Source organism: Brachypodium distachyon, chromosome 2 (assembly GCF_000005505.3).
Source record: "Brachypodium distachyon strain Bd21 chromosome 2, Brachypodium_distachyon_v3.0, whole genome shotgun sequence".
In the NCBI taxonomy this organism is placed as follows: Eukaryota; Viridiplantae; Streptophyta; class Magnoliopsida; order Poales; family Poaceae; genus Brachypodium; species Brachypodium distachyon.
Genome location: NC_016132.3, coordinates 51,664,021 through 51,683,492, shown reverse-complemented (window position 1 = coordinate 51,683,492; position 19,472 = coordinate 51,664,021). Strand labels below are relative to the sequence as shown.

Genomic DNA, 19,472 nt, shown 5'->3' with positions numbered 1-19,472 from the left:
TAGACGTCCCTAGTGGGCTCAACACTTGAGGCCCGTTAGGAGCCTAAGCCCGATACGAGTTGGATCCGATCCAACTCGGTCCCCACCCCTTAAGCGTGTGACCCTTCAGGTTCGCGGTCAGTCGGACACGACTACGAGCTCGGATTGCGGGCCCGAGTAACACCTTACTCGTTCGCTGGCACCGACTCAAGTCGATAGTTGGTAGCGGCGCCTAGCAGCACGTGCCAACTCCCGAGTGACCACAAGGTATATTGACGAACCATGCAATGTGTCATATGCAACATTCCTTTTGCCTCACGATATGTGTGTCGAGCTCAAGGCGAGTGCTTGTCATCCTTGTGGATAGCTCGACTCTCTTCTCGTTCCTGTGATACAGATTCCCGAACGGGTTAACACTTAACCCAAGTCGCATGGCCATGCTTTCCGAATCTGATCACTCGAGAGGGCCCACAAATATCTCTCAGAATAGGAGAGGCAAATCCCATCTTGATCAACCATGACTCGCAGCATGCTTCTCAGCAAACCCTCAAGCTACCTTTATAACCACCCAGTTACGGAGTAGCGTTTGGCAACCCCTAAGTAGGCCGATTCACATCCCAAGCTCATGCGATGACCTCAGGTCTAGGACTGGCATATACATCGTACTTGAGACTAACAAATGACAATCATCTCGTTGTGTCTCAGTGCGGGTCTGTCCGACTCCACAATCTCATTGTCGAGTCCATGCTATCAGTCGGCAACACCTTGCCCTATGACTTGTGAAACATAGTCATCATACTGATTCACATTGTTAGTTTAGGTTATGTGTCCGCATAATCTCAATGACCAGGGACCATTAGAACAACATCATAGAATACATAGTCTCACAAACAAATCACGTATTTATTGATACATATCAGTGATGATGTTCAAGGACAATAACAATAACTCATGAATACATAGGAAATAACATCGTCACATGATTGCCTCTAGGGCATATCTCCAACACCGATCTCACCACCGCAGCGTACCTCCATGGGCCCACACTGGAAATTGGGTATCTATGTGGGGTACAAATCGCCGTCGATTATCAAGTACCTAGAACCCCTTACAGGGGATCTATTCACAGCCCGTCACACTGATTGCATCTATAATGAGGACCATTCTCGGCATTAGGGGGAGATTTCAAGTACCAGAAAGAATGCCAGGAAATCAATTGGAATGACCAAGACATTTCCTCCTCAGATCCACGTACTCAAGAGACTGAACTCAAGGTTCAGAAAATAATCAATTTGCAACACATTGCAAATAACCTGCCAGATTCATTTACTGACTATAAAGGTGTTACAAAATCCTACAATCCTGCAAGAAATGCGCCTGAAAGAGTGGAGGTACCAACTAAAACCACTCAACCTCCCGTTCAAAATAAGAGGGGGAGAAGTACGCCTGCAACCCAGGATCCTGCTTCTCGCAAGCAACAAAGGAAACCGAGGAAGAAATCCTCCGAATCAGTAACTGTAAGTCAACTCCACGTTGATAAACACCAAACGGGCACTATTTGCCCGGTGGAAGGGCAACCTCCACAACCCAGTTCAGTGGTGCACACATTAACTGGGACATCGGAATACCAAGACTCAATCGTATTGGGAGATAACAATCAGTCACTAAGGGTAAATGAAATTTCCACCAACTACATTGATTCTGGAGAATCATATGACCGAAAGTCTACAATTGTCGACATATATTTCTCAACTACGATTGCAAACAACCTTCAAAATGATCATGATCCAAAGACCATGGCTGAGTGTGAAAAACGCTCCGACTGGCCTCAATGGAAGGATGCAATTCAAGCAGAAATTGCCTCGCTTAACAAAAGGAAGGTATTCAATGACGCAATACCTAAACCTCCCAATGTTTTCCCTGTGGGATTCAAATGGGTTTTCGTCCGGAAACGGAATGAGAACAATGAGATATAAAGCAAGGCTTGTAGCGCAAGGTTTCACGCAGAGACCTGGCATTGATTTCAATGAAACATACTCTCCAGTAACGAGTGGGATCACTTTCCGATATCTTATATCTTTGGCAGTCCAAAATCATCTATCCATGCAGTTGATGGATGTAGTGACCGCATATCTTTACGGGTCACTTGATTCGGATATTTACATGAAGGTTCCTGACGGAATCCCTATCCCGAATCCTAACGCAAAACGCAACATGTATTGTGTAAAACTGAATAAGTCATATGGCTTAAAATAGTCGGGACGGATGTGGTACAACCGACTTAGTGAGTTCCTTTTACAAAAGGGTTACTCCAATAATGATGATTGTCCATGTGTTTTTATTAAGAAATCCTCAACAGGATTTTGCATCATTTCTGTGTATGTCGATGATATCAGCACCATCGGCAACTCACAAGATATTGATGAAGCACGCAGTCACCTAAAAATGGAATTTGAGATGAAGGATTTGGCTAAAACCAAATTTTGCTTGGGTCTTCAACTTGAGCACCTTCCCTCAGGTATTTTGGTCACCAAGCCGCTTACATCAAGAAAATATTAGAGAAATTTAATATGGACAAATCATATCCATCTAAAATTCCCATGGTCGTTCGATCTCTAGACGTAGAGAAAGATCCATTTAGACCAAGGGAAGATGGAGAAGAGATATTGGGACCCGAGGTTCCTTATCTCAATGCCATTGGAGCGCTTATGTATCTTGCGAACTGCACCAGGCCTGATATCGCATTCGCAGTGAATCTACTTGCTAGACATAGCGCTGCTCCCACCAAACATCATTGGACGGGAGTCAAGAATATCTTTAAATATCTCCAGGGCACCAAAGATCTTGGTTTATTTTTTCAATTTCAGAGAAATCTGGACTCTAATATGATTGGATATGCTGATGCTGGATACTTGTACGACCCTCACAATGCCAGGTCACAAACGGGTTTCGTGTTCCTTCATGGTGGAACATCTATCTCATGGAAGTCTTCCAAACAGACCCTAGTGGCTACATCCACTAATCATTCTGAAATCATATCCCTATATGAGGCATCACGCGAATGCGTGTGGCTACGCAGAATGATAAACCACATACAACAGTCATGTGGTATTGGTCCCATTGGATCAGCAACCATTATCTATGAAGATAATGCAGCTTGTGTTGCACAAATGCAAACAGGTTACATTAAGAACAACATCACTAAGCATATTGCCCCCAAATTGTTTTATCCTCATGAACTTCAGCAGAGTGGGGAAATAAACATTTTGCAAGTCAAATCACGCGATAATCTCGCTGATCTATTCACGAAATCTCTACCAAGTTCAACATTCGAGAAATACGTTTTTGGAATTGGTATGAGACGACTTCGAGACTTGCATGGGTCAGGGGGAGTACCTTCCTGAAAATATAACTTATTCAAACATCATATTACACTCTTTTTCCCTTTATGAGTTTACTCTCTTGGTTCTCATCAAAGGTTTTTAATGAGGTAATATCAACACAAGTACAAATGTCGTACCTCCCATTTTTCCCCACCAGGGTTTTTAAAAAATGTATACATGACATTTTTATTGTTCTCTAAACTTCACCATGAGTTTTTCCTTCAAAGGTTTTTCTCGTATGGGTAATCATGGAGACAATAACCATTATATGTTGCATCATTTTATCCTTATTTTTCCATTGGGTTTGAAGGAGTTTTAGCAACATATCATACACCATTCTCCTCATATTTTTCCCACAGTGTTTTTGGAGGAGAACTCTATTCAAGATAATGAACAACGAGCAAGGACAAGAAATGATTAGGAGGAGTGTTAAGATTTTATTAATTAAGTTAATCATCCCTTGTAATTAGCACCGAACGGTTGCCTGTGAGCAAACCATCGGGCTTGCACGTGCGCGTCTCTTCCTGGACGGACGCGACCGTTGCTCGCATCCCTCTGGAGAAGACACGACCCTTTGTAAACCTGTATATTGAACACACCATCATCGAATAAAAACACAGTTTCATTCTCGTCACAATCTAACGCATTCCTCTCATTACTTTCTTCTGGTTCTGTTGCACAACCTGGTAAACTCTGTACTTTTAAATTCTTGTACTTTTACTCCTGCCTTGATCTATGAAAACAACACCATGTTCGTCTCGTAAAACAAAACGTGACACTGGGTGGGGGATGCTTTAAATGAGCACGTAGAAACACATGGGGAATTTGGGGGCGCCCGTGGTAGACCATCTCTGACACGGCTCCCAACGAACAGGCAAACGCACGCACAAGAACTCCCTATTTTAATCCCCTCCTCTCCCGTCCTCTCCGGCTGCGAAACCAACGACGGCACACCCAAACCCCAACCGCCTTTGCCTCCTCGCCACCGCCCGCGCCTCGCTTCCCCGCGGTCTCGTCGTCGGTTCCGCCGCTTAATCGGCTCGTCCAGTTCACCACCGTCTTATTGGCCAGATTGATAGAACGCGTGCTATCTCAGATTCTCGGGTCGCCGCCACCGTGTTAGTTCGCCCCGGTTGGAGACGGACCATTCGCTTACCGATTCCCGAGGCCGCCTTGCGACGTGTCCCCCGGGGGAATTAGGGTCGAGAGCGGAAAGCTCCGGCCTTGGCAAGCTGGGTTCCAGTTCTCGGCAGGCGTCCATGGCGGCGGAAAGGCGGCCCAGCTACAGGGACAGGGACAGGACGGCGCCAGGCGAGTCTGGCAAGTATTGGAGGGCGCCTCGCTCTCAGTCCCACGGTGCGTTTCTCGATCCGTCCTCGCCTTGTTTCCAGTCTTGTCGATTTCTGCTCTTTGCTTGCCGTTTAGATGGGTTGCGCCGCTTTCCCCATTCTCCTCGGGTGATTTCCTGTGCGGGAAATCTATAATGCGCAGGGAATACATGTGTTCGGGTTACTACCTTCCTTCCAGGATTCATCTGTTCGCGGCAATGTCGAGACGCGGTAACTAACGTTTTGGGTAAAATTGGGTCGTCAGGTAGCAACATCATGCAAGTAGTATGTATGTCCGGTTGAGTCGTATGCCAGTGCCCCGATTGGGTAAGTGCGTCCTCTTGGAGCATACACTGACTACGTTTGGGGAGTTCTTGTACTGCTTGCTTTTATGGGTCTGATAGTGGCCGTGAACCTGCTTATGGATGAAAAGATGATATTGTTTTTGAGAAATCACACAGAGTTGCTAACATTTTGTTTATGACATCTGATCCCACACAACTCTGGTAGTGATTTTGGTCTGCAATATAAAACTAGCTGAGTTTATTTTACATGCTTGATCAGAATAATTTTTCTTCGAAAAAACGTATTAAGAAGAATTATCAGCAGGAGCATTCTTTGCAGTTTACTTTGCTAAAAAGCAAATTATGTTTCAGAAATACCAAATGACAGGTCTACAATTTCAAGCCTTGTAAATTGGTAGGGGTCAACCACTCATCTGCACATTTATGTGTTCTGCCAGCGTTCAGTAGGAATCAAATGGATGTTTTGCAACTACACCATGGGATGGATTCTTTAGTAAGGTCTCTTTTTGTAATGAACTATCTGATCCTGATTCCATCATGTGTTTGAAAACTATATTTCCTGTAACATATCAAAATTTCTGAGCTCCATTATTTGAACGTAATAATAATAATAATAATAATAATAATAATAATAATAATAATAATAATAACAACAACAATAACAATAATGATAATATAATAATCCGAAGTGAGCACTTCCTGGCCAAATCTATTTGATCAAAACTACCACAAACACTGCGAGTAAACTACACTCAATTATAGCCCGAGAGAAATTTGTCACAAGTAGCAGAGATTTGGCAATGATTTCTTGGTTTCCGCTGTTACTAGTAATTATTTTGTTGCACAATCTAGTTTCTTATCATCCCAAACCTGTATTACTTAATGTTGGTTGCTAGCAGTTGGACAGAAGTGCCTGGTTCTCAATTTATGTGCATAGATTATTATTTGATATCTCCATGATTGCTGATTGGTTCATCCTTTTATTTGCTGGTCTATTTCATTTTAGTTCATCTGGTCAGTGTTCATACCTCCCAATATTATATTGCTGAACTCTAGGAATAAACAAGTTACTTTTTTATAAATAGAATAATAGATGCGGTCTGCCGACGGTGCACTCGTTACCATTTTTTTCAGATTAAATCTAGTTTATGTTTGATTTTCAGGCGGTGGGAATTTCTCTGTTCCACTGTGGGAGAAGAAATTCTGCACTGATGCTTGTGCTATCCCCTGGGGTAAGCTGTGTGAGACCAAGAGATTGATGTCATTGTACAAAAATATTGTTGACTGGAAGGATTCAGCTGCATTTGAAGCTTTCAATGATGCAAAGGCCCGTTTCTGTGCTCTATATCATGATCAACCTTGTGACATCCCTTTGCCTGATCCAAACATGTTTATTGACACAGTCAACCCAGATGAGCATGTTGATCCTGAATTGGTGGCTGATCTAGAGAGGTCACGACGTGCTGTTCCCAAAATGGACATCGCTGCAGCAGATTGCTGGGACTCCTTTATTTTCACAGACAAGCCAGTTCCGGCCACAGGATGGGGTGATGGCGAAACAAGCAACACTACCGGTCAGAAATGCTCTGTAAATTGGGATAATCATGAGGAACAGCTGATTGAAGTGCATTGCAGGCAAAGCTCAGTGAACTGGGATAATTATGGGCCCGATAATTATGCCAGTCAGCCTGCTCAAACCTTTGTCCAACAAAGCTCAGGAAATTGGGACATGTATGTGGAACAGCGAGGTCAAACAAGCAGCTGGGGGGCGCCAATCTTGCCCTCCACATCCAATTGGGACATGAATGATGAATCCCTGCATGCATGGAATGGTGACCACTGTTGGGGTTCTGCAGCTATTCAGACAGATTCGGACAACCATGGAGATAACTATGATGTGTCTGACAGTCAAGGCAGGTCATATGGGCACTGGAGAAGGCGAAATAATGAGTCTGGCAGAAGGAGCAGCAGGAATAGAGATAGAGGAGGTTCCATTAGCTCCAAGGTTATGAAATCAAAGTACCAGGCAGACGAGCATAACAGCTCGAGTAATGGCTGGAGACATTGCCGAGTGAGAGATAACACGCCTTACTCTTATGAGCATCCTGGTTACACCAACCAATCACTGGCAATGTGAATGCTCTTGATGTTCGCCACTTCACACTTTGGAGGTGTCATTTTGTGCTAGTGAATGTGGACATCTTCAGATAAATTAGAACATCGAAGGCCCCTGTAGGTTGTGTTACCCTACTTTTTTTGTTTTGCTTGACGTTCCTGGAGATAGTGACGGCTTTGTCACACAATTTGTGTGTTCTGTACATATATGCTTTGAGCCCAGTTGTTTTGTTTTGGCTGTATTGCGTTGTCAATGTTGCATAATCGTAGTTGGAATGAAGGTGTTGTCGGTGCCCTGTTTTTCTTCATTCTTTCTCGTGGATACGGGTCTTGACATGTTTCTTGTGTTAAGATTGGTATGTCAACATGTCATGCCAGTAACTTCTAAATCTGAAGGTATGTGCTACTCATTCCCGAGAGCAATTTCTGACGGCACTTGATTAACATGGCATCCATCTCCCTCAAACAAGCAAAAACCTTAAAAAAAAGACATTTTAAGGCATCAGAGAGTTCTACTCCGTAGCGACATACTGGAGAGGACAGTTGCAGTAGGAAGAGGCCAATCAGAGCTTTATCTGGTAATGAATTCATTGCTTCGTGCTCCCTCCGATCAAATTTGAGACAGTTAATATTGATCGGAGATAGTAGCAAAATATCAATGAGCATGTGCATCAGCAGGATGGCTTGGAATTAGCACATAGGACCATATATTCAAGGCGTATATTCAATATTCAATTCAAGAATGCAAAAATACTTGTAGCTGACGACAGTCGGACCAGGGAGTGCTTAACCCCGCATGGGATAACAGATACGGAAAAGAACATTCATATTTGACAGATTACTCTAGATTGATATCCTGCAAGCCCAAATTCACGGACAAATGACTATGCAAACTATCTCTACCCCACTTTGGATCTTCTCAGCCTGATGAAGCATTATAGCAACTTGAGAGAGAGAGAATCTCTCGGTGCCTACAGCTTTAGTACAAGGCCAATTGGACTGTGGTCGCTGGATGTCACATCCGGAAGAATGTACGAATCATGAACCCTGTCACTGATGTGTTCTGACGCAAGGAAGTAATCTAATCGCCACCCTGTTAAATGAATAATAACAAGATATTAGAACCAGATAAGCATTCATCTCGAGGAAAATATAACAGGAGGAAAGGCTTCAGTGCCTAAATGTTTAGGAAAATAAGAATGGGATTTCTTGTATTCACGAAAAATATGGCATGTTCCTCAAATCTTTTTTACCATATTTTTTCTAAAATCAGATACCTTTATTTTAGTACTATTTGACTATTTGATAAAATTGTCCTAAGTAGACATGCTACTTTGGAGAAGCTTCATGATGTACAATTAAATTTTGAAGTACAGAGAAATATCTCAAGGATGACCGAATATTGAATTCTACAGATGCTAATATTTACCAGACATGCACTAAGTGATACTACCTCCATTCCTAAATTCTTGTCGTGGTTTTAGTTCAGAATTTAGGAGCGGAGTGAGTACCTTTTTAGCAACAGGGTAACATGAATCAGAAAGCAAATGCAAACAAAACATTTATATTCTTCATTATACACCAATCCAGTGATGTACCTTTATTGGTACGCCGCTGGTTTTCACCCCAGAAAGTGTAGCCCACAGCATTGGGATGCTGCTTTCTGAAGGTATCAACGTAACCTCTCATAGAAAAGTTTATCTCAAATGATTCCCTCTCTTCAACGGTGAAACCTGCATCTTCCGTTTTTGCCTGAAAAATAGTGTTGGATAAGGAATTTGCACACCTACAGCAAGGTACTATGGAAACAGGAACCTGCACGCTGATAAGGGGATTTCAGAAGTCAGAACAACCTAAACCGTTTTGTGCTCCGCAGGTGTACAAACAGCAAGTCAGCAACCATAAACATTTGTTCTTTACTGCTTTTAACAGTATATTGGCCATCCAATATCGAACTGTGGATAGCAAACAAGTTTTAGATTTTCTTGTGATGTCAGATTCTGGCAATAGATACTTACATTTTGTGATGTCAGATTCTGACAATAGCTAGACATACTTCCAAGCTTCTTTGGAAGTCACCTTTCAAGTGAAGAACCAAAAATTAATTTTTCTTTTGATCTATACTCAAAAATATTATGTACTGTGTCCACCTATAAAATTCATATGCTTGTCTGCTCCCGAAAGCATCGCAAAATGTCACTGTTGCTCACAAAATACTATGTAACATTTGTTGTAAAATATGCATAATATGCACCAACACCTCAACTGTTTCTCTACTTTCTCTACGTCACATTTGTTGTAAAATAAGGAACCATATACACATCTTCAAACAGAGTTATTTTCCATATCACACAAAAGGAGGTAAGAACATGGAATATTTTGTTACGAGGCAATTTCGTAATTGTATTTCATATGTACTGCTCTGCAGCAGAAACTCAATAAGATAAGGTAGAACAACAAAATACAGAAACTTCTGTTTCCAGTTACAATACAACAAAAAAGTAACACATGCATGTAGAGAGTTGAAACTTGAAATTCTCCCACGTTTATAATAAATTAGTAACTAGTACATGATAATATGTGAACAAAAATACAAGCATCGTGTAAGTGTGTAACCATGTCAAAGCCATTTGTTTTTCATAGACTATCATTTATGAAGACAAGAGCAATGTCATTGCTCATATGATAGAGCTTCTGAATAAGAAGCTGTTCGCGTATGAAAGAGAACTTACTGGAGGATTGTGAATGTCAATACTCTGACGAGCACAGTTAAGATCACCAGCAACAATTACTGGTTTGGAAAGTTCCAGTTTCTACAGATCAAAAGGTTAGCATTAGTTTTACATTGCAAATCTATCTTTCAAAGATAACATTGTGGAGATGTGATCATATATTGTGCTGAACTATAATATTATTCCTCATCGCATTGGGAAGATGTGATCAGATATTGTGCTGGACTGCAGATAGGAACTGTAATATTATTCCTCATGCAATAACAATATATAATATAAAGTGAATATACAGCACATGATGTATCTATGTCAAAAAAACATGAGACTGGAAAGGTAGCCAAGTGAACATACTTCTATATAGTCACTGAAACATGGATCCCAATCATCAACCCTGTAAATCTAAATATCAAAATGCAAGAAAATAAAATTAGATACAAGGAAGATCAAAATATAGTAAAACATGAAGCATCATTAATGATGAGAAGGAAGATAAGTCTTACCAGTCTACGTAAACCACGGCCAGAATTTGGGACATAGGCATTCACCAAGTAGAAATAATCAAACTCCAAAGTAATAACCCTGCCCTCCTGATCATTGTTCTGCTTTTCCAATTCCGTATTGGACAGAGATTGGTTTTACCTATGAGGGCAATGGAATCACAGTCGAAATCATGTCATTATCTACTTTGCACTAATGATATGCTGCGAAAAATGTAAAAGTGAAATCATCCAGCTTATGGAATGTTTTGGCATTATACAAACTGCTAATCAATAACCCCATTGTTTAATTATATCTACACAGAATCAGAGACTTGAGCATTAACCGACAAAATACCATATATGTGAAATTACTGCATCCCTGAATAATCAAGCCTTGCGACACTGCATGACCAATAGCTATGGTCATTATCTACTTTGGACAAACGATACGTTGCCTCCAAGTATGCATGAGTGAAATCATCCAGCTTATGGAATTATACAAACTTCTAATGCAATAACCCTATTCTTTTTATTATATCTACACGGAATAAGAGCCATGAGCATTAACCAACAAAATACCATACCCGTGAAATTACTCCAGTCCCTGAATAATCAAGCCTTGCGACACTGCATGACCAATAGCAATGGTCGTAGCCTGGTATCAGATTCTTGAAATCATTGACATCACCCTCCTGAAAACAGAACGAGAACACTTTGACCGCAATGAAGACCAGTAATCCGCCATATCAGGTGATGGTTGTTGGGTTTGTTTGAGAAACAAAAAGGTGATGGTTGTTGGGCATGACCCCATATGCGCATTGAACCAAACAAAGGGTGTAATTAATGGTGAAAACAACAAAACTTGCCTTCAGATGTGTCTCCTGAAGGCACAATACATCAAAATTCTCCCTCTGAGCCAATTCAACCGCAGAAAACTGCCCTGACCCTACCATAGTTCTCAGTCCATTAACATTCCAGGATAGAATTTTCATATGCTTGGTGTCGTCGCTCAGTGGCGGAGGCCTCATGGTCCTTGGATTGTATGCGACCCATCCTGGTAATTTCTTACTGTGGGCAAGTCGGGTCCAGGGCTCACTCTGCTTGCTGGACATGTTTGCCTGATTCCAGAAACTATAAATGCAGCCATCAGTACAAAACTAGACTTCTGAAAAAATATATACGAAAAACCCATATTTTCACGCCAAGCTAAAAAAAAAACATGTTTGCAACGTGTGATTCTTTCCGAACATGAGAGTAACAGTAGTTATGCAAGAATGCAGGTGACATTAGACCAGAGAAACAAATTTTCAGCAGAAATCATAGCTATTTCTTTGCGAATAGACATGGGCAAGAACGGTAGTTAAATTAAAAACGTTATGGCATACAAGACCTGAACCAAAAGTACGACCGAACCAATAAGCGAACTAATCACTGGTCAATAAAATTAATGATAATAAACTTATTAAGCAGAAACATGATCTTTCCACCTATATTTGGCGAAGCCAGGATATAATCAAATCCTAGACTCCTAGTACAGGGCCATTGTAGTCTGTAGAAGATAGAAGGAAGAAGACACGCTGGGACAAGCTTAAGATGGCCATCAAAGAAAAATTCGTGGCCCGGGGCTTGTCTGCGCCCAATATATACAACAAAAGTATTCATATACTGTTCAGTTACTAATCGAAACTATGCCTTCATAAGAGGGGCGAGTAGCTTCCTTCGGTTGGACGTAAACCCTAAGGGAAGGGTTTCATCCCAAACTTGTTCCCCAAATCCCGATCCAGAATTTGCGACTCACTGTCCACACCCTTATGCATACGCAGAAAATCACCTCTTCCACAGCAAAATCAATGAAAAACGGGAGCGGAATACAAATCAAGTGACATGTCCGGTCAAAAAACCAATCCAGCGCCATGCCTTCTCTGTCCAGCAGCCACTGAAATTCCGTGGAGAAAACCGCGATGAAGCACCCGCTCGCTCGCGCAGATACAACCCCGAACCAACATTTACACGATTCCACGGTCCACGCCCTTATACGTCCGCGGAAAATCACTTCAGCTTCGAAGCAAATAGAGGAAGATGACTACAAGCGCTCACGGAAAACCCCAGCGCCATGACTTCTCTTCCAAGCAGGCATGAGCGAGTCCGCTGGGAAACCCCCCCAAAAAACGCAACAATCACGAATAGACACTCACGCGAGGAGGGAGGAAGATGCGCGTACGATCGAAGAGAAGATGGGAAGATCCAGAAGAGGGTTTAGCGCAGATGACGCCGCCGGATTTGCAGGGAGCCTGAAACACGGCCGGGTTTAACTCCTTTCCACTAATCCCACTTATATAAGACTCGCCAGCCCTGCGAGTCGGTAACTTCCCGAGTACAAGGGGCCTGTGTTGTTGGTGTCCACTGTCCTGGGCTTTGTGTTGTGTTGTGCCTGGCAAAAAGGGACGCCATGGAGCTTTCTGAATTTTTTTATTGTGATGCTCCCAAGTCCCAACGAAGCCTGCCTTTCCTGGCTGGGAGCATCCCTGACGACTGAAGTGCATTCGTGCCCACGAGATAGACCGTCGGAAAACATATCAATGGTCCGAAACCGTCCATGTTAATGATGCTATTTCCACCTTATACAAGATAAGCGTGTGATTCAGAATTTTTGTTTGATTAATAACTCATCCGACATTATATTAATATTTCAATCCGCGTAAATATATGAGAACTTTAGAGTTGCTGTTCAAATTTTGGAGCTCTTAGTGGTACTTGTGCTCACACTGCATTCAATTACCGTATTTATATCCTTTTAGAAAATACAAATAGGATTGAAGTTTGATCATTGGTGTAACTCTACAGGTGTAGTTTTGAGAAATTTGATTCAAGAACCACAAGAAATTAGACCATCGGAGTAAGAGTTTCCTCTCTCCTTTTTTTTTGAGAATCAGTTCTATGTCTACTTTGAAACGTCACTTAACCTGACAGAGATTTCCCCTACATGCTCATAATAAGCTACTCCCTTCAACCCATATTACCTGTCTTTGATTTAGTGCAACTTAAGATTGATACAGTGACAAGTCCACGGAACATAGTCATTACAGTATCTCATTTCACTGATGTAAAATCATCTGCACAAAACCGGAACCAGTGGAGCATGCAACATTGCAGACCAACCCTAGAAGCAAAGATTGTAAGGTCATACATTGTCGCCTAGAGCTTCAGTACGAGGCCAAGCGGGCTGTGATCACTGGCAGAAATGTCTGGAAGGATATATGAATCGTGAACTCTTTCCGCAATGGATTCTGACACGAGAAAGTAATCCAGGCGCCAACCTGTGAATCCATCAAAAGTGAAAGGCAAGAAAGTAAATAGTGATCATAATTTTCTATTGATATGGCGAAACAATAGAGAGGCTAACTGGAATGACGAAACCTCTGCAGAATGTATCAATTGAATAAATTAGATGGGCATAAATGGTTACTTGAACTAAAACCACGACAAGAATTTAGGATCAGAGGGAGTAATTAGCATCATCTCTTAGTATGAACTAAAACGACGACAAGAATTTAGGATTGGAGAGAGTAGTAAATAATCCAAACAAACAAACTAAAGGAATGTTTTCCAGTTTTTATGGCAGGCAAGGCTCAAATCACTGGCGTCATACCTTTATTAGTCTTCCGGGCATTATGCCTATAACCCCAGTAACTGTATCCAACAACATCCGGATGCTGTTTCCGGAACGTATCAACAAATCCTTTGGACAAAAAATTAGTCTCAAATGATTCCCTTTCTTCTTTTGTGAAGCCTGCACTTCTACGATTTCCCTGTACAAAAGGCAATTGGTACAAGTTAGGAAAATCTAACACAGAATGTTTGGGGGAGTTAAAGTGGAAATGAAATAGGTACCACAATCCGATCAGGCAAGTCATCACAGGCATGAGCTAGAATACGTGACACGCCATCCAATGCATGTCCGATGGCAATATGATGAAGGTTGTTTAATTCTCACAATTTGGACCAGTATTTATCAGTAACTTTACATGTTGACAAGGATCTTGATACAGATCTCATATCAAATTAGCATAATATATAGCACATTTTGAGCAATACATTGACTGCTGAAGTAGTTCCAAGTTGATAATCGTTTTGACAAACTAAGCATTGATGTACTTGGATGTTCGTGTGGCTAACTTAACCTCTCAGATGCCGGTTTCAAGCCTCAGTAATAATTCAGAAGAAACTACTGTGTTTGTATAATAACATAATGAGCAAAGGTTTGAAATGTAACTTTGTAAAACACACCAAGCGCATACACCATATAGCAGCATAAGATACAATTGTCTAAATGAAACAATATTTAAATATGAAGGTGGTTTGATCCAACAATTACTTACAGCCGGATCATGTATATCAATCTCCTGATGTGCACAGTTAAGATCACCTGTTAGTATGACAGGCTTCGATTTTTCCAATTCCTACATAATCATAACAAATTTGTCAGCTCAAAGTTACTTTGTACTAAATCCAAGACACTTATTATGAATCGGAGGGAGTATTTGATAACTGGCTGTACAATGCTAAATGAGAGGGGTGGCATTATTTTTAGACATAGCCATCATTTCTGACTAACAAGGTAATTTTGGACAGGATGAAAATTGCACAGAATCATACTAGGAGTGTAGGGTTTACAGGACCAATATTTTTAACTAGTAACACAAAATTGACATAAAAAATGAAAGATGTTCTAAGTTCTGTCAAACAAAATAAGGAAATTCTAATGTGCTAACAAATGAAATATGGCGCACGAACTACACAATCTAGAAGTTGACGCCCTATTTCCAACTGTGACATGTACCTCCGAAGTTCTAACAAGCATTTTTCTATTCTTACTCTCTTAGCTCTTAATAAGATTTAGTTGTGCAAATGTATATCTGAAGAACTCATCAACCCTAAGTGCAACCATAAAATAAAAAACAGATATCCACCACAACTGCTTTTGACTCGAACCAAACCCTTTTTCAACCAAGCTAAATACTCGTACTCAACTCATTTATATCCATGTCAAACCTCAGTAGAGCCAAAATTTGGGCCGAACTTCAGCGGTTCACAAGAAGTGGCCAAGGGAGGGAGAGTGGCAGGGCTAAGAAACTTTCATTTATTCTTAGCTCTTACTAAGATTTTGTATGTGAAAATGTATATCAGGATAACAAATCAACCCTAAGTGCAACCACAAAACAAAAATGGATATCCACCACAACTGAACAGTAAGGACTAAGGAATAGCAAGGGCAGAAATCAATGTATTGACAAAGAAAATATATGAAAAGATGGCGAGAGGCAGAACTTTGTTTTTCATTAAAAAAACATCACAGAAAGCTAGTTTGAAGGAATAAACAGAGTAAAGAAAGGCAGGCATACTTTCATGTAGTTACCCAGGCATGGATCCCACTCTGTGACCCTGTAAGTCTACACGGTAGTATATGGTCATAGAATTTAGATTCTACGCTCAAGTGAGTTTAATCAGAATGAAAAATATAATGACATATTACCAATCTTCTTAGACCATCACCGGAATTTGGTACATAAGCAGTTAGCAGGTAAAAATCATCAAATTCCACCGTCACAACCCTCCCTTCTGTATCATGGTCTGGTACACCAAGCCCATATTTGATTGAAAGTGGTTTCACCTGTAGAAAGTGCATGACAAATGATGAATAGAAATGGAATATAAGGTACCTATTTCAGAGTAAATGTCCCTAACTTGCTATGCTTCATGTGACCACATGTCAACCGGAGCAGTAAAAATGAAAGTGAAGAGCAATCCAGGATCAAAATATAATAGATCTCCGTGTCTAATATCTATCAAATATACAGATAGCATGGAACAATGATTAATCAAGTGACATGTATTAATTAGTATCATGTCACTTGTTTTCTTCGTGATGCAAGCCAACAATTGCAGAAGTAATTTTTAGCTAGAGCTTTTAGGCATTTGATACCTTTCTTACACAAGTAAACTCTCGTGAACCTGACTTCAGATTTCAGTGAAGGGAGGAATCCTGAATATTGCTATGGAGAGAAGATAAAAAAAATGCTTTTTGCCATGTAATTTCTTATGGAACTGTTCCTGTTACTTCCTTCCGAATGTTCAGAAAATCTGGGGTTATAGGTTTCAAAACTAAACATCTTGTATCAATGGAAGTGGACCAGATGGTATTATGAGAATGTGACCATTCCTACATCTGAGCACTTTTTTCCTTCTTTCCATTTCCATCCAGTTGGTTGAAATGCAATACAACAGATAAAACCAATGGAAATTCATAGGTGTTTTATTTGTATATGCGTGAATTCTAAAGCATTGGGAATGTCAGTGGTGGTAGGGTGTGAGAATGGCAGTCCATACTCTTGAAATTATGGCAGTCCCTGAATAGCCAAGCTTAGATACACTGCATGTCCAGAAACTATTGGTGTAGCCTTCAAGTAGACTTTCCTTGATGACTTCGACATCTTTATCCTGCTCAAAATAGTGCAACTCTTGGTCTATAAACTATTCCAGTTACCCAAGTACAACAAATATTTTAGAGAGGATAAAAGGCAGTGATAGCTTTGCAAGAAAGAACCTATTCATATGTTTATCAGATTATTTTGCAATAACAAAAATAATGAATATCTTGCCTGCATTTTTGTTTCTTGCAGGCATAGAACATCAAAATCCTCCCTCTGTGCTAACTCATGGACAGAGAAACCCCTAGATTTGACTAAAGCTTTCAATCCATTGACATTCCATGATAGAATCTTTAGAGCTCTTGTATCCTTGCTAAGAGGTGGAGGCCTCATGATCTTAGGATTGTATGGAATCCATTCAGGCTGTGGTTTCTTGTGTACAAGTACAGTCCAAGGCTCTGCCTGGTCCACAGCAAGACCAATTCCTGCCTTCGCAGCAGCACCTTGGACTGTGATAGATCATCCCACAGTTAACCAAGAGAAAAGGTACATTTCTAGATTAAGTAAAGACTGCTGAAACAATTAGCATACCAACAAGTGCTTCCTTCTGGACTGATGCCTTATTTATCTTGACGGTAGTAACAGAATTCTCCTTGGGAGTGGTACCCTTAATTGACTTCTGCTTTGTTTTACTTCTCTTGCTAGGAGTTGCCGAAATAACTTCGGAACTTTCTAAATTTTGTTCAACTACTACTGAAGTGGCACCTTTTCTTTTGGAAGGTACTTCTGACGGGCCAACCTCCCCGACTGTTGATGTTCCTTCTTTACCTGCAGAAAACAAACCAGCATACAGCCAAAAGGGTTAGATATACATATCATGTATTGATAGTAATTTCTCTGGCTATCTACAGTACAATTTCTCAGGACAAAATTGAGTATGTTGTATTATGTTACTGGTGTACAAGTCATAATTGGATCAAGTGGTTGTCGAAGTACATCATTTTTGTTTAAAATAGAGTATTCAGCTCAACCATAGTACTACAAGTCTGCTGCAAGTAAGCTGTACCGTGTATGTTCTCGCCCAGAGAATCCATCAGAGCTGATACTAAATCTTTCTTGTTGCCTTTTGCAGAAACTCCCACCATCCTTCAAATTCATTGCACACAAGAATTAAAGTGAAAATTTTATTCTCAACAACAGACAATAAGGGCAGACTAGGAAAAGTTTAAACCTTGTGAGTTCTTTGAGTTCTTTCACTGTCATGGACTGGAGAAGATTAGGGTCACCTCTGATTCGCTCTATCTCCAATTGGCTTTCAGTGACATCTTCCTAGGGTCCAAAGTCCAAACAACAACAAGAAAACATCAAACCGCGACCAAGGGTCAGGTAAACGGATAATGTCAGCACGAAAAAGGAATACAAGATTAACCTTTTGTATGACTGATTCATCTTTCTTGATCTCAATGTTCTTAGAGACAGCTCTGCGTGAAGAGGTAGCCCGCAGCCCTTCCCTCATCACGTTCAGTTTTGTAAGCACTGAGTTTCTGCAACTGTAGTTTGCACTTGGAAGCCCACAGCTACACCTATAAAAACAAGTCGTTTCACCACATATTGTTGAAACATCCTAAGTGATTCTTGTGACAGTGAATCCAGATGTGCACGATGACCGATGCACAGAAAAATAGATTAAAAAAAGCATGGCTAACAATGTCAGCGTCGATTCATACAGATTGCAAATGAGTTAGTGGAAGCTGTCCACAACAAGAAGAAAAGTGATAAAGCCCTATCGGTGCCGTGACGGCAAGCCTCAAAGCACATTGCACAACACGGTTGAAGAGAATCGAGGAACCTGATTCCCATCGGTCGCCAAAAGCTAAACCTTTCATGGAATCCACCCTCCTATTATCCCCCAAATCGAAAGCTGCTGCTTTATGGCGTGCGAAAGAACTGAATCAACAAAGGAAATAAATAAATGCATATAAGGAGGGGTAGACAACCGTACTCGTAGAGACGGAGGAGAGAGACACCGCGCAGGAGCAGCTGCATCGACGGGTGAGTGCGCGGAGGCGCCGGGGCGTGCAGCAAACCGAACCCTTTACTCCGTAACCATCAAAACTAGGGTTTATGCGATAAACAAACCAATAGAAATCACCTTCAACTCAAAAGAAATGGATGTGAAGAGAGGGAGGACATGCGGGAGAGGAAGTTACCGGCGAGGGGCCGCCGCCGCTGTTCCTGTGTTGTCGTTGTTTGTTCATTCACGATTGGGACGACGGTCCTGTCCTATACTCGGTGGCTGCCTGCGGCCTGCCTGGTGCCCGTAATTAGTTGGGTTTTTCTTTTAGCGAAGCCCGTAATTAGCAGAGTGCACCGGGGAGGCCCAGCTTCCCAGGCGTCGAAGCCAAGCGACCGTCCGCGCGGCCCGCTGTCGTGGGCTGAGCAGGCCTGTTAAGTCTTGTTTGGCATTAGCTACTAGTGTACATTTGAGAAAAATGGGTGTTTATCTAAAATTTCCTCAAAAAAATCGTAGAAATCTCAAATCTCATTCCACCCAAAACATTAGTATGAAAATTGTTTTGATTGATACAAAAGTGAAGTGTTCTGTCGATTTTTTAGGGATTATCCCTTATAATATATGCCGACCAAACAACTCATTTCGGATTCCTTGTGTTTTTGGATTTAAAGGGGACAATACTCTAGAACCACTAGAAAAACACTAATGC

The 19,472-nt window shown here is 41.2% G+C and overlaps 3 protein-coding genes across 5 annotated transcripts; 1 reads left to right on the top strand and 2 right to left on the bottom strand.

Moving 5' to 3' along the window:
- The first annotated feature begins 4,213 nt into the window (after nucleotides 1–4,213).
- Nucleotides 4,214–7,418, top strand: LOC100838767 (bifunctional endo-1,4-beta-xylanase XylA). Of its 3 annotated transcripts, XM_010234157.3 has the most exons (3): nucleotides 4,214–4,718; nucleotides 6,159–6,227; nucleotides 6,399–7,418. In XM_010234157.3, the coding sequence occupies exons 1-3, from the start codon at nucleotides 4,622–4,624 to the stop codon at nucleotides 7,130–7,132; spliced, it is 900 nt and encodes a 299-aa protein (XP_010232459.1). In that variant the 5' UTR covers nucleotides 4,214–4,621; the 3' UTR covers nucleotides 7,133–7,418. The 3 variants fall into 3 exon arrangements, with proteins under 3 accessions (XP_010232459.1, XP_003564411.1, XP_024314716.1); XM_003564363.4 differs by having other exon boundaries at nucleotides 6,159–7,418; XM_024458948.1 differs by having other exon boundaries at nucleotides 4,214–5,493; nucleotides 6,159–7,418.
- Nucleotides 7,419–7,790: 372 nt separating this feature from the next.
- Nucleotides 7,791–12,737, bottom strand: LOC100838455 (DNA-(apurinic or apyrimidinic site) lyase, chloroplastic-like). Its single transcript, XM_010234156.2, is given in 9 exon segments — nucleotides 7,791–8,203; nucleotides 8,709–8,862; nucleotides 9,843–9,923; nucleotides 10,194–10,241; nucleotides 10,343–10,438; nucleotides 10,440–10,481; nucleotides 10,906–11,013; nucleotides 11,188–11,452; nucleotides 12,517–12,737. Coding segments are annotated over 8 exon segments (897 nt in total). The 5' UTR covers nucleotides 11,434–11,452; nucleotides 12,517–12,737; the 3' UTR covers nucleotides 7,791–8,081.
- Nucleotides 12,738–13,204: 467 nt separating this feature from the next.
- Nucleotides 13,205–19,070, bottom strand: LOC100837972 (DNA-(apurinic or apyrimidinic site) lyase, chloroplastic). The gene is made up of 13 exons (XM_003564360.3): nucleotides 18,960–19,070; nucleotides 18,752–18,864; nucleotides 18,179–18,332; nucleotides 17,981–18,078; nucleotides 17,816–17,895; nucleotides 17,341–17,577; nucleotides 16,981–17,258; nucleotides 16,709–16,819; nucleotides 15,855–15,992; nucleotides 15,724–15,771; nucleotides 14,701–14,781; nucleotides 13,971–14,130; nucleotides 13,205–13,638 (listed from the first exon to the last, which is right to left on the bottom strand). The coding sequence occupies exons 2-13, from the start codon at nucleotides 18,793–18,795 to the stop codon at nucleotides 13,517–13,519; spliced, it is 1,551 nt and encodes a 516-aa protein (XP_003564408.1). The 5' UTR covers nucleotides 18,796–18,864; nucleotides 18,960–19,070; the 3' UTR covers nucleotides 13,205–13,516.
- Between the last annotated feature and the right edge of the window lie 402 nt (nucleotides 19,071–19,472).